The sequence below is a fragment of the Anneissia japonica genome, unplaced genomic scaffold (genome assembly GCF_011630105.1).
Source record: "Anneissia japonica isolate Jap-2015-1 unplaced genomic scaffold, ASM1163010v1 scaffold585_len4108843_cov191, whole genome shotgun sequence".
Classification (NCBI taxonomy): domain Eukaryota; kingdom Metazoa; phylum Echinodermata; class Crinoidea; order Comatulida; family Comatulidae; genus Anneissia; species Anneissia japonica.
Genome location: NW_022716829.1, coordinates 3,397,641 through 3,413,469, shown reverse-complemented (window position 1 = coordinate 3,413,469; position 15,829 = coordinate 3,397,641). Strand labels below are relative to the sequence as shown.

General features: G+C 36.4%; 2 protein-coding genes across 4 annotated transcripts; one reads left to right on the top strand and one right to left on the bottom strand.

The window, feature by feature from the left end:
• Positions 1–1,785: 1,785 nt before the first annotated feature.
• On the top strand, positions 1,786–7,723 carry LOC117109935. 3 transcript variants are annotated; one of them, XM_033252427.1, is made up of 4 exons: positions 1,786–2,017; positions 3,252–3,483; positions 3,920–4,149; positions 5,590–7,723. In XM_033252427.1, the coding sequence occupies exons 1-4, from the start codon at positions 1,956–1,958 to the stop codon at positions 5,804–5,806; spliced, it is 741 nt and encodes a 246-aa protein (XP_033108318.1). In that variant the 5' UTR covers positions 1,786–1,955; the 3' UTR covers positions 5,807–7,723. The 3 variants fall into 3 exon arrangements, with proteins under 3 accessions (XP_033108318.1, XP_033108317.1, XP_033108316.1); XM_033252426.1 differs by having other exon boundaries at positions 1,790–2,048; positions 3,026–3,483; XM_033252425.1 differs by having other exon boundaries at positions 1,791–2,017; positions 3,026–3,483.
• Positions 7,724–10,081: 2,358 nt separating this feature from the next.
• LOC117109920 (sperm receptor for egg jelly-like) lies at positions 10,082–11,902 on the bottom strand. The gene has a single exon (XM_033252397.1). The coding sequence runs from the start codon at positions 11,900–11,902 to the stop codon at positions 10,850–10,852; it is 1,053 nt and encodes a 350-aa protein (XP_033108288.1). The 3' UTR covers positions 10,082–10,849.
• Between the last annotated feature and the right edge of the window lie 3,927 nt (positions 11,903–15,829).

Below are 15,829 nucleotides of genomic sequence, written 5' to 3'. Positions count from 1 at the left end.
TATGTTATACTCTTGCTAATGGAAACAAAAAATTGTTTTTCTGAAAATATCAATAGGCCTATTATCGTCATTTGTTCTCTGATTATCAGTGCGTCAAAACGTCACTGAATTTTCACTACTTTGCCTTCATACGACGAGCCAACATATGGTGTAGCGATGAAAGATGAGCAAAAATCGATATTACTTTATCCTTTGGTCCAATATTTTATATTGATAAGCACACATGAAATAAAAATATAACTTTGGATTATCGATATTATGGAATACATTATTAGGAAGATTGATTTTGTATTCATTTGAATGCTTCCTCTATAAACAATAGTAGGATTTATTGGTTGAATGGAACTTGCGCAAAAACAGTCAGAAATATTTGACCTAGACATCATAAAATGAATGATATTTTTTTTCTTTAATTCTGAAAACCAATTACATACACATCAACTGTGCATTACTTATCATCGTCACTCTTAAATCTAGAAACAACGCAAATGAACTCAAAGCTCTTATGGTCCAGTTTGTTCTCCCTATCTACAGTGCAAGCCACCACCTCTCCCGTAACGATTGCGACCATATTTTGACACTGGGATTGTTCTTATGATTTACCTTCATCGGAGGTTCATGGTTTTAAAATCATTACCCTTTGTCCGGATGAAACCAGGGAAGTGAAATCCTCACACCAAATGTATTTTCTTGTTTACAAATTGCGTTGAGGCTAATTATTTTGTTTGGGATTTTATAGAAAAATTACGTGGTATGACCTCTCTCAAATTTATTTTTATCACGTAAAATAACGCAAATTTTCCCCTGTCCCCCACCCTAGTTGTTTGCTGCGCTCGCAAGGCTTCGCCCCCGTGCTAATATAACCATGGAGGTATGGTATAACCGTGGTTCGGTACTCATCATAAAGCTCTGTCCAAACTCTCAAACTTTATTTGACAAAACATGTGACATGCCTAAATATGGTCATAACGACATCACATAGGGCCTATAAGGGATGGCTATAATAATACCATTAACAGTTTTTTTGGAAAGAAAAGCTGGTAGTCTAGACTCCAAAAATTAGAATACAATGAAAAACATGAAAATCTAAAAAAACAAAAAAAATCTAAAATTAATTCCACAATTGAATTGGTGACTGGGACCCAAAAGGGCCCTCTGCCACGTATGGCCCCTGGCCCCAGCGTTCGCCACTGTATTGCATGGCGAAGTCAATCGAACACAGACTACAATGATAGGCCTAATGATAAGGATATTGATGTAATGATACAGCCTACAAGTTATTTATAAAATCAGGGTTCAATATAATTATTAACCGTGAGATATTCACCAGGCTTTGCAGGTGGGCATGGATAGATAAATAGGCCTACCTGTTAACGGTAATATATGCATAACTGCTGTCAATTCGCCCTTGTTAGTCCGAACGCATTCGCGTTTTATGATACGATACGAATATTCATAAAAGTAATGCACTAAGCCAGACAAATCCACGAGCATACCTTTTCCCACAGTGAATGTATGTTAAAGCATAGGGTAGTTCGCGTTCCTACTGCATGAAATTGCTCTCTGTGTGAAATATAGGCAGGCTACGATATTGAACTGAGCATTGTCTTTTAGTTTTAAGCCCTTGATTCAGTGTCTAAATATTTTGTTTGCCCGTGAATGATGTAAGTGTAGTGGGATTGTTTTTAAGCACTGCACAGCTGTTCCATTCCAATATGAAATTGAATTTTGCTCATAAAAAACGATATTAATAAACTGTGGATGAATCTCTCATTTCATTCGACGACTTCATTTTAACTATTATCCTGTCAAAAAAAATAGTTGACTTCCATATGAGGGCGTGGTGGATGTAAGATTCTTATGTTATATAAAATTCGCTACGTGGTAAGTCTGAAACCCGACTCTTATTTAGCCCAGGGAGACTAATCCAACGCGTGATTTCGTAACCTGAATACATGCTGTTTGGTTTGCCCAGCCTTCTGGAAAACACGTTTCTTGCTAGATGTGACGTGGATCGGTAAGCATCCATATGAAATATTTCTGACTATGCAAGTTTTTTAGGACTTAACAGCGCATGTTAACCGTTATAACCCATATATTGTATACAGTAATACTATTATTTTGTAAGAAGAAGGTAGGCCTAAAGCACTGGTAAAATTACAAGGAAGTTGTTAACTTCAACAAGTACATCATATATATCAATGCCGACGACACAGGCTTCAATTGTTCCCAAAGTTCATAACGATTTTGTAATTCGGAGACATGGCATCTCGATTTCAGACTCGAATGTTCAGTGTCAGCGGCGTAGCTATGTGCGAAAGGGCCCCAGTGCAAGATTAATTGCCGGGCCCTTTGATGACACTGATGGGGGAATTCCCTCAGAAAATTCATCGTAAGAAGTGCTTTTTTTTACCCCCTACTCATAAACACTATTATAATTACTCCTAAATACTATTATAATCGGATTCGTAACTATTTTAAGAGGGGAATAATCGGTCTCAGCAGCTGCTGTAAGGTATTTTATTTAAAAAAAAAATTGGTGGCACGTAAAATTTAACAATTGTAGTGGTAAATCAGGGAATTCGAATAAAGGGGCCAGGGAGGGATTTTCACTGGTGAAGGAGGGAAACCACCTTTTCCCCACCATGTTGGGGGCCTAAGGTAAGAAAATTTATGATTATGCACCTCTAGGTGGACGGAAATAGCCCTCTCAGACTTATAATGAATATAATTTACTTTATTCCCATATTTTATAATTTTGAAAAAATAGGAAGGGGAGGTGGCGTGCAGGCGGGCTGGGCCCCAGCCTTGAATACACCATTGAACACAGTCATCAATAATTACTTCCTTAAACACCGAGTATCATTGAGGGTCCCGCTGCCCGTTTCTTTCTTATTTATGGATGGGCCCCTAATAGCCCTGCACTGCCCGTAGCACGCCACTGCTCATGTGTATTTTACTTACAAACTTCATCTGTTTTATGTTTATGAAACCAATTTTGGGATTCATATTTTTATGCCCATAGGAATTTGATGAACTCGCCCTTTGATGTCAATTCACTATATTGACATGATGTTAGGATTCGTCGTCGCTGGATTACTTTTCGTCGTAATATACCATACTTGGCGCGCATTGTTTGTCAATACGCAGCGCGCAGAGGAAGTGGACGTACACGAGTTAAATGATTGCAAGATACATATTATCGGCTTTGATTCACCAGTGTGGTTACGTGTGTTCAAATCTTTTCTCAGGATCCTCATGGGAATGTATTTTAAGGCAGGAGCTAAGGCCATGCTGCTATGTGAGCGAATGCAGCAGCCTGAACTCAGTCGGAAGTCGGATTTTGGGTACATTGCCAAAATTTTCTGGCACATCGATGACATCAGACAATTCTTCCAAGACGGTTTACCGGTTGGTAAAAATAGAGGGCGTTTGTATCGAGGTTTTTGGCCATTGAGAATGAGGCATATGGGTTTGTTCAAAGTAAGTGGGACGTTGCTTATTAGCACTACATTAATTTCTAATTATTATATTTCAAACTGATTTTACTTAAATGTTGTTATATATTGAGTTGATAACATGAATAATAACATTATTATTCATGTTATCAACTCAATATATAACAACATTTGTTGATATAGTTGATAACATGAATAATAACATTGGAATATTTGAATTGTTTATTGACCAGAGAGGACGAATGTTATTCTGTAATCATTTAGTTTTAATTATCAGCTTTCCGGGTTGAAAATTAAAACGAAAGTTAAAAAAAGAATAAGCTTAAAGCCGAACCACAACTTCTGGACACAGGCCGAAATGTTCATTGCTTTTTCAAACGTAAAGTATTTTGCCTATTAAAGAACACAATCACCTTACATGAGGGCTATGTAATATAAATTATGATAATGTATAATTACAGGTTCATTCGGCGAATTTTAGTTCGGGTTTGTTACAGAGGGATACGACACCAGCTCTGATGGAGACAGCTGGAACTGAAAAGTATATCGTTATGTTTCGGAAGGATAACGAATTCGCTCGTGTGAGTGGTAACCGGGTGAGCGATATTGCCGAAGAGTTCAAACGCAATTACAAATGCCAGGGATATGTCGTTTACAATGTCCTGAAAGAATCTGGGCCTAATATTGAGAAGTAAGTAAAAATGTATTAAATCAACTATGGCCCTTTCGAACTCCGTGACCGGACGTTTCACTGACAGACATTTGGCCGACAGACTATGATCGAAATACCATTCGCCGACACGTGATTTTGCCGACACCACATTTCGCCGAATGCCAATTTGCCGATAGGACGTTTTGCCGACAGCCAATTTACCGACAGACAATTCGCCGACATTTTTTTTGAGAACACGTTAATGGATGGATGTGTCACAAGTGACATATTTAGATGTTTAATTTTTATTCGGTTCGGTTATTTCATTACTAACGAACAGATTCGCTATTAGATCAAGGTAGGTTGTAAGTTATATCTTTCTCTAGTTTTAATGCTCAGTAAATTATTCAGTATACATGTCGCTTTATTTTTGTTTTATTCCACAAAATAAATGCTTAAGCCGCTACAACCTTCCAGCTCATAGAGAGTTCATTGTCAGAATAAAATGAATATTATAAAAAATATGTGAATAAATAAAAGATAGCGATCAATTAATATTGTAATGTGTCCCCCACCTGTATATTTTAACTTTACTGTATATTTGTAATACGTCCTATTCTGGTGTATGTTAAACATTTTTAATATTAGTAGTACTTTAAAATATTTAAATTTTTCATTAAATTTGAAATAAAGTCACCTTGTATCTTGTTTTTCCTTTTATCTCAATTTATACTATTTTTTTTTTTAAGTGCCCCGATATTCTCTTAATTATTACAGTCTCTTGTGATTTTCTACAGTACTAAAATACTTAATAAAAAATAAAGATGAACATGTGTTTATTATAGACCTATGTTTAATGTTTTTAGCATAATCTTATATTGCATGATTTATATATTAAAAGTGGGTGTGCATAGGTATAAATAACGATTTTCCATGATGACTACCAGTCCTCCACAAAACAAAACACCTGTCGACGAAACATCAATCACATCACAAAAAAAAAATTATTGGTGAAATATCTGTCGGCGAATTGGCTGTCGGAGAATTGGCCGTCGGCGAAACGTCCAGTCGGTGAAACGTCCTGTCGGTGAAACGTCCTGTCGGTGAAATTCGGTGTCGGCGAATTTCTGTGTCGTTGAATGTTCTTTTGGTCAACTGTCTGTCGGCCAAACGTCCGTCGGCAAGCTGGCATTCGGTGAAATGTCCTAGTACCAGACGGTCGTACGGCGCGCAGTGTGTGCCCGGCTACAGGGAAGAGCGGTGTATCTGTCAACACCCAAAAACAAAGAAAGCGTATGTATAATTTTGTAATATACACGAATTAGAAGGTAAGTATTATTGTATGTTAGAAAACATTGTAAAATATATTAATACTCCCTGTTGGGAAAACTAGCACTGTTCCCTACTAGAACTTAATTAGTGTCGGTGCATGCGCTTGGATTGTCTAACTGTAGCGTTTGTATTTGTCAATTACTTTAGCTACTGTGAATGGATAATAGAGATATATTTTGATGAATATGGTTTATCAGAAACAACCGACAAAATGGCGTATATAGCGGATGCTGTCGACAACGACGGGTACGAAGTGATATATGCGGGATACAAAGATACACAGTGCTTTCCACTTCTCTCAATGCCGAATAAGATACCAACGACCACATCTAATAATGCAAAGGAGAGCAGGAAGACAAAATAACGTGGATGCTAGTTCAGTTAAATTTAGAGCAAAAATGTTTGACAAGGGATTGACGGTTTCCAGGAGAGTTCTTTACATCCAGGGCGAAGCCTTAATAGGGTCCAGTGGGCAGTGATCTATAAAGAGCTGGAATTGCTCATTGGCTTGTTTTAATAAAGCTACCGGTGCAATGTTAGGGAGCCCAAAACGTCACGCGTATGCGTCATCACAAAGCAAAGCATTAAGCCTGTTTTTCACTAGGCGAATTTATTTGCGCGAATCGAAAGCGTCGGTTCATGCGCACGCGCATTTACGTTTCTATCTGAGTTTTCGCTTCAGCGAAATCAGTAGTTCGAACTGTTTCTGCTTTTTGCGAAGTGAAAAAAATGCGCAACCAATCAGAGCTCAGGAAGAGAACCGACGCTTTCCATTCGCGCGAATAAATTCGCCTAGTGGAAAAAAAACAGGCTTTAAGGAAAGTTTTGCTTTTCTGAGCATGTGCAGATTGTGCTTATCTGTTCCATTAGCATAACAATACCACACATAAGGCTAATTCAAGTTAGACGCTTAAACCAGCCAGCTTCCTATCCTGGTAACAGTTAATATCCTTGCACCAACAAAGCAAAGTTTTTCTAGCGCTTTTGAAAACTGCAGAAACAGGCGCGCTGAGTAATAAGATAGGATGTGAAAAAAAACCAGTTTATATAACATAATAATTTAATTTTTTTTTATTAATAACTATTTAAAGGATTTTTAACAATAATTTAAATAAATGCCATAAAAACTTTACTAGACTAGTACGCGTCAATTGGGTTCTTGCATTGCATATAGCGTCGATGGCTTCAATTTTGTCTGTACAATGATTGATGAGCAATCCAGCTATTAAGATTAGTGATAGTGAGTTAACTGGGTGGATGCAGAGGGGGTGCAGAAGGTGCCGTCTCACCCTCTTAAATTGTCTTATGAAAAATAATTGTATTGTATTGTTGTAAGGTATGAGAGTGCAATTTCGTGGCACCTAGAGGCAGGCGCGGATCCAGACCTCTTCGCACCGTTCGCCAATATAAAGTGATAGCAGTGCCTGGTGGTCTGGCGAATTCCAACTCTTTCTGTCAGAAATGCCACCTACCTAAACGAAAGACAAAAATATACAGACAAAATAAACTTTTTGCATTGTTTAAGTATTAATCAAAGAGGGACCGTAACTAAATCGGCTGCGCGATAACGTACGGTACACTGTTGAGTTCTTTTATTATTATTATTATTATTTATGTCACAATGTATGGTTAATACAAAGTCAATCACAGGGAGGATAGGCTATACATGTGCGTTGATTCTTATAACCTTATTGAAAGGCATATATAATTTTATTATATGTTGTTATTCCAAAATTACACCAAAGCGAAAACATATTATTTTAATTATTACTTTTTGATTAATGAATTATTATTTAATTATTTTAACGAATGCTATTCATCAAAACAAACAAACAAACAAAAAAACAAGTCTAATGGAGTTGGTGGCCTAATTGTAGACCTAGAGCTTAAAACTTACGAACACACTTAGATACAATACATCTAAGACCACCAAGCACTGAGAGACTGAAAATGAACACGGAAACTGAAGAAGAGCAACGACGTGAATGTTATGTAAATTTCAAATCATACAGCGTTGGAAGTGGAAAAATAATTAAAGAACAAAAAAATACTGAGAAATTGAGAGGATATCTAATAAGCGTATAATACTGTATTAATTGGCAGGTAAAATGTAAAATTTCCTGGCTCGTATATCCAGTAGGTGGGGTGTTACGAAGAGTGTGTATAACGCACCTAATCAAATTTAATGAGGTCTAATTTCCAAGACAGTCGAGAATGTACTGAATATAAATTTGTGATTTTCTGTGATTTAAAAATAAAATCTTAAATTTTTACATTTTAACCAGTAGGCCTAATCTACTCAGTCTGTCGTAATTCGAAAAAACTCAATTTATTCACATTTAAAATTTTGGCTTAGGGGCACACTGTGGATGTAATCTATCATGGAACGTGATCATATTATACTCCAAACAATTTTTTGAAACATGAAATTATTATGAGAGTTACTCATTATATCCTACCGTCCAACCACTAAGCATTGAAATGTTGGCAATCAACCAATCACAGAAGACATTTATGCATATTTAATTACTTTCCCAGCTGCAAAAATGCATTATTAATTTTTCTGAAGTTACAAATTAAAGTTGTGGTCATAAGATTAATTTTAGAACCGCATTATTAACAAGATTATTAGGTTAATCCTTCCACGTCGGCGCGTGCACTGAAAACGTATTTTTTTAATTTTTTTTTTAAATTGGATTTAACATGTGCATAATCGATCTATTAAACATTTAAAGAATGAACTTCCTTATATTGTGGTTATATTAGAGTGTAATAGGCCTATTTTAAAAGAAGACCATTCAACAAACAACATAAAACAAAATTTTCACTTCGGAGCATGCATAAAACGTATAATTTCCTGAAATTTGGATATAGAGCGGACTTCCTTATGAATTAGGCCTAAGGAAATATAAATGTATATGGGTCTGAACTTTGTAGGTGACAAAGTGCTCTTCCTTATGTTGTGGTAATATTAGAATATAATAGGTATCATTAAAGACCATTCAACAAACAACATGAAACATATATTAAACTTTTAAGTTAAACTTTCCGTTTCCGAGCATGCATATAACGTAATTTTTTAGATAATTATATGATATTTTCATGACAGTCGAGAATGTACCGATTATATAAATTGTTGATAATTACTGTTGTCCGATTGTGACGACGAACTCGGGATACGGGCCTCGATTGATACTCATATCAAAGGGCCTGTTGATTAACTTGCACAGGACCCTGCGTCACCTGCTACGATGCCTTCTCCTTATCATCATCACCTCATCATCGCAATATTAATTGTCCATGGTAAAATGGGGAAGAACTATTAATTCTGTGCGTATTCATTCATCAATAGAAGTCTCGTAATGCACGTAAGTGCATCTCTCAGCACCTAGTAAAAGCAAAACTTTCCAAAGCTAGGAGAACCCCAAGACTACCGCGAAGCACCCCCCCCCCCCCCCCCGAAGCACCCCCCCCCCCCTTCTAAAATAGTCTTCCAGCGACGGAACAAGTAAACATTACGTTCTGTTCCCATGACCCCGCCCACTGAGGGACTCCATTATGTGTGATAGTCATGGTAAAGCTCGGTTTTCATATAATCGCTCACCTGGTTCAACTTCTCCGATTGCGTTGCAGACGCAGAAGAATCAGGGTGCATTGCTAGCTGCCCTGTGCAATCAGGAAGGCACATTGATTCGTCTGTGAACCACAACTGTCACGATTGTCGATAAGCGATTCTATGGAAACCCAGCTAAAACTCCTGATCCGAGCCTGAGAGGTCCCTATTCTCAAAATTTTCTATTCCCTCAGCCACAACCGTAGTGGGGGGAAGTGAGATGAACCCTCACACACCCCCTACCGCCAAATCCTGCATCCGCCCCAGGTTAAGTCCCTTTCCGTCTATAAAATTTAAATAGATAATAGTAGGCCTTTTTTGAGCTTTTTTTTTTTTAAATATGTGATGCCCAGAAAAGGTAAAACATATGAGTTAATGTCCAGACAAAGGACAATTAAGACAGAGAAAGTGGATCAATACGATTGATATTCCGTTTAAAAAGTTGAATATTGTAAAAAAAAAACAGGAAAACATGTGATGGGAGTTTGTTCCAGAGAACAGAACTTCTGTGAATGAATGAGTTGGAATGAGATAAATACGGAAAGTTGGTGTAGAAACGTATTTTTGAGCACGCGAAGAACAATGACTAAAAAAGCAGTTATAAAACAACAATAGTGCTGAAACTTGACGGCGATGAGTTTACCAGGATCGGTAAAGTGAAGCGTCATTGATCAGGCGACGTATAGCTTGAGACGTTTAGAACACAGCCCCCTCCCCCTATTCCTATGGTGGTAGGCCTATTTTGTACATATTAATAGACTCTAACACCAATTAAATAAGCCTTTGAAACCCCTAAATTTTGGTCAAGTTTGGTCACGTGAGTGACGCCCATCGCCGAATCACTCTATTGTGCTTGGCAACTGTGTGACTTTCCTTTCTCCTTGTTTTTTTTACCGAATTCCAAATAAATTCTACTCAGTTCATTTTCATTCAATCCATTTTTAATCAACTAAGTCCAATTCAATTTGATGCGCTTCTATTCGATTTAGTTATTCAGTTATAAAAATAAATACACACAAAACATAATCCCGTTTCACCTTTTTAATGAATTCCAACAAGAAAGAATTGAGAAGGCAAAAAAAGAATAGAATGTTTGTGTCTATAATCACGATATTAGACTAATACGATTTATGTCCAGTCGAGGAGTTCAATAATCATCATCTTAAAGTCAACATAATGAATGCCTAGCAGACAGTTGAGGTGGCACTACTCAACGCCTTAACATTCTGAGATTCAGTGTAAATAAGCAAAACGGTTTTCATAGGATTTAATTTATGTAAAATGCAGCAAGTGATAAAAATACATAACGTACCCTTTATCATACATATTCATAATATAGTACTATAAAACATATATATATATATATATATATATATATATATATATATATAACATAGGCCTATATATAATACAGTATATATAATATATAATATATATAATACATATAATATATATACTATATACATATAATATATATATATAATTATATAATAATATATAATATATATATAAACTTGTTTATATTGTGCATGGTGCTACACGACAGTAGACATGTGAGTGGCGTTTGTCAGTCATCATGCCATAATTACATAGTACACACTTTATATGAAATATTTCGGGGGAAAAAACAAACAAATACAATAATAAACTGGACAGATGTTTTAAATAAATAACAAATTTAAAGAAATAATAAAGACTAGAAGACCATGAAACTGTTGAACTTCTCAAACTGAACATAGATTCGTCGCCTAATATATCTAGCTACAACATTTAAGTATTCCAATGTCCGTGAGGTTATTCTTCCTCATCTTCGTCACCCACAAGTTCATCAAATATGCCCTCTAATTTTTCGCAAAGATTTTGGTCGTCTTGTATCTCTGTGTTGATGCATCCACTGTACAGAGCCACAACGATACTTTTGGTTTTTTCAGTTAGGTCGCCGAATAAATGTTCTGGGTTGGGTTTCTTACAGACGGCTTTTCTGTTGGCATTGCAGGAAACGTCGTCCCACTTATAGGCTTCTCTGAATGGGAACCATGCACAATTCTGTCCGCTTCCCGCGTTGTTTGGTTCTCCTCTACTAAAGCGTCCAAGGAAGTCGGTACTCTCAGGGTCCACAAGCGTCCAATAACCTTCAGTTGTTTCATCATCTAATCCAATCCAAGTCTGTGGTCCGTTTTCCTCTCCACTTGTTGCTATGGCAACGTCATCGATGACGAATCTGTTTTCTTCAGGGGTAGTGATCGATACCAAGTAGGCCCCGTTTTCCAAACACCTTGCCTTAGCTTGATCATACGACATGCGATCAGTAAACCACTTGTAACAATTCCCGGTTTCCTCTCTGACAATCCATTCTTCAGGACATGGGCCATTACGTTCACATAGTGGAGATGCCTGATTGCTGCATCTCATGTCATCCCATCCATAAGTGCCTCTAAACGGGAAATAGGAACAATCTTGATTACCTCCCCAGTTGTTAGGCTCACCTCTAGTAAACCCTCCTCTGTAGAATGGCGTTCCGTCCAGATATGAGAAGACGTTTTCTTCGTCATTGTCATCCAGTCCTATCCAGGTATTGCCCATACTTAATTCTCGGGCCTTGTCACCGACGAAAATGTTCTCATCGTCACTATGAATAGATACTAAATGCCCTCCTTGTTCAAGGCAAAAGGCTTCGGAATCTGCGTAGTTCCTATCAGTATTATCGAATTTGTAGCAACTTTCACCAAATGACTCCCAGCCGTCTTCGCATGCAAATGCAACGGCGGAAAGACCGAGCAGTACCAATATTGAGCGCATCATCGTTTTCGTTGATGTTTGCGGGCCTAATAACACTACCGTGAACATGGAAAGGGTATTTATCAGTTTTCATATATTGATTTCTGCTATTTCCATTTGATCTCATGAGAAAATCTAATCACAATGAATTATAACAACTATCAATTGATTTTAAACTAATATGAATATTTACCACACAATTATTATCGATTTAAATTGATTTTCAAAACAAAATTTATATCCATATTTCATGATCAAACACGAACTATAAAGGCATGTTTGCAGTGACGATCGTTATCGCCATAGGTGTTAACGTCCATTTTAGGTGGGCTGCTCGTCATACAACACATTTTCTTATGATGGATTTATTCGGTGTCAAGGATAACCCACGAAAGTTCTTTAACGTGCACACACGCTATTTTTCACACGGGACTATTGGCTTAAACCTCTCATCCGAAAGACTGTTCTCTACCGTAACTTGAATTTCAGCCCTCCAGCTGAAACGAGGGTTGCCAAAGTGCGAGCCACCGAGTCAGCGAGTCATCCAGCGACGCATGCAATTCATTCGAGCCATGAATGTAATTCTTGCGGGACGTGTACCAACAGTGCGAGTGATGCGAGGCACACAAAATTCCACGATTAAACACTTGTACAATTTATAAAACAATTAAATTAATAAATTAACTTCTTTTAACATACTTATTTGGATGCTAAAAAGACAATTTCATCAAGGCGTGACTTCAAATAGGCCTAAGAATGAAAGGCTATGTAATATTCATTTTCACGCACACTCTGCCCATTCGTCCCATGCATGGAGGGAGGACCCTATTTATTTCTCTCAAAATAAACATAATTAGCAAAGACAATTAAAAAACATGAAACAAAACAAAATTGAAAGAGTAAGCGTCATAATGTGAAATGTATTAAAGACTAATAATAATTAATTTATAGGCTAACATCTTTTGATTCATCATCTTTAAAAAAAAATAATTACATACCGGTAGTATTTATTCAAATAAATGCTCCACTTTGAACAAACGACCCCCTCCCCCAAAGAAACCAAAGGTCATTTGGAATAAACGCCAAGACGTTTGATTTTTCTTCCAATATAAGCATGGACTGATGAAGTGGAAGCAATATATAATATTTTCAGAATTGAATTAATTATCAATGTTTTACTCTAGTGGAATTAAATTAATGCAGCTAAGGGATTTAAAAACCATGCAAAACACTTTTTACCATTAATTGTGCATAGACTCCATTTACCAGTAAACGCTGGCTGCTCAAAAAAACACCTTTTTCGAATAAATGCGGTATATTATAATTATTGTATTATATATACATACATATATATGATGATTTATGTATATATATATATATATATATATATATATATATATATATATACATAAATCATCAAAGAAAGGTAAATACAGTTTTGATGGTATAAAGTGAGAATTTCATGCAAGCATGATTGGAAACAATAGGCTGGGTGAGATTAGAATAAACAGCCTAAATAAGTAAACAGGAAGGCCAAAACTAAACTTTAGAGGCAAGCCTCAATAAATATGCCAAATGATTTATCCTGAATAAATTGAAATGCCATTGGTTTAATTTAGTGTACTGGGAGAACGTTCCTAATATTGAGTCCAAATGGTGTGGTTGTTTTAAGTAAAAGTTCCCATTCTCTTTATCTTTGTATACCACAAAAAAAATTATACCAAATTATGCCTGCCATTATATTCGCGTTTACAATTTCCAGTTTCTTATTGACCAGTGATTCGATCATCATATTGTTGGTATCCGGATCGGGATTTTCTCGCATGGACGCACGGCAGCTAACGGTTAGCAGGATCTGGATCCTGCTAACCGTTAGCTGCCGTGTAAGAACATAGCCTGTGTGAATATAAATGTGATATACGCATACTTGGTTGTAATTATGACATTATCATGCTCATAATATATTGGTCACACAGAAAAGGATTGAATTGGTAGCCACAAAATATTTATGCAAATAATATTAAAGTAATGGGGTGTGCGTTTAGTGATTCTTTTTATTTTGACAAGGTTAACACAAACAGTGACAAATGCCCCGGGCGTACTGCGAACGCGCATTATGGTGTATCAGAGCATGGACTTATTATTAATGCATGGCGGTATTACAGTGTTCACACTGGCACACCAAACATCTTCATCATCTAGATTGCAAGGGACCATTTCGCTAAAGCCCGGCCCTTGGATATTGTTTCTAAAGGCCAACTCAGACAGCGTCGTACGACGCAGCCCGACGCGATTTCTTGTCGCGTCGGGTCTGTGTGAGTTAAACGCAGACGCGATGGTGTGCGTCGGGGGCAGTCGCGTCGTAAAATATTAAACATTTAATATTTCTCACGACGGCTTAAGACTGTCCCCGGCGATAAATCGGGTCGGGCTGCGTCGGCCGACGCTGTCTGAGTTGGCCTTAAGATTCCACAAAACGACAGCGTAAAAACATACGCAAACACATGATGCGTTTGTGCAGAGTCAGTTGTTCAGTTTGGTTGCCACTCCGGAAAGGTATCTTACTGGGTATTGTTGCTAAAAGGTGCCACAAAATGACGGCGTAAAGCCAGTTTTCCAGTAGGCGAATTTATTCGAGCGAATCGAAGGCGTCGGTTCGGTTCTTGAGCTCTGATTGGCTGCATTTTTTCGCTTCGCAAAAAGTAGAAACTGTTCGAACTACCAATTTCGCTGAAGCGAAAACTCCGACAGAAATGTGAATACGCATCATGCGCATGAACGACGCTTTCGATTCGCGCGAATAAATTCGCCTAGTGGAAATGAGTATTCTTTGCTCTTTAATTGGTCAGTTTGACTGCCATTCTGGAAAGGTCTATACAGCAAACTACGGTATACAGTAGTTTGAATCTTCTAAAGCTGGTTTTCCACTAGGAGAATTTATTCGCGCGAATCAAAGCGTCGGTTTGCTTCCTGAGTTCTGATTGGTTGCGCATTTTTACGCTAGCAAATACTCCGATAGAAATGTGAATGCGCATGTGCATGATCCGCCGCTTTCCATTCGCACGAATAAATTCGCCAAGTGGAAAATAGGCTTCATGTCACTGGTGCCAGTCGCCCCGAAGAGGCAATCTTCTCTAGCATCCAAATGTATGGTTTATCTTACTTTTGATTCACTGTAATTTTTTTATCTAGATTATTTCCTTTATATCAGTATCGTTGTTTTATTCATCGTCATACACTTTTTCAATAAAAGAACAAAGTCTTCTAAATATACTATCATATTCTTCATACAAAAAAAACATAACAATTCGCATAATATATTAAATAACATACAGTAGTACATAACGACATCTAAAATCAAGAACATAAATATAAAAACAATGTAGACGTTGGCCTATCATTAAATTATGTTTTCAATCATACCTTCTTCTTAGTAATAAATATAAATAAATATAAATAATAATAATGATAATAATAATAATAATAATAATAATTAATAATAATGATATTAGTAATAACAATTTCTATTCAATATTTTACACACATGGCCCTTACAAGGCAAAAAGTAGCATGCGAACAGAACATCGACAACCTGCAGTGTCCTAAATGGCGATAAGGATAATGTTAATAATTATGATGATAATAATAATAATAACAATAGTACTACTAATAATAGTAATATTAATATTCATTTTAGGTCTATGTTCTATGTAATGCAAACAATAATTTGTGTTTCTCATCAAGAAAATTTGAATAAATTCAAAATAATAATAATAATAATAATAATATATACTATTAAAAAACACAACTGCTTTGAACTTATATTGTGTTTTGTGTTCTGCTTTACACCGACCATTTGAAAATAATAATAATATTAAAAATAATATAAAAATATTAAGAAGATATATATATATATATATATATATATATTATATATATATATATAATACAGAGTAATAATATTATTAGATTATAATAGCAGTCAAATATTGACAT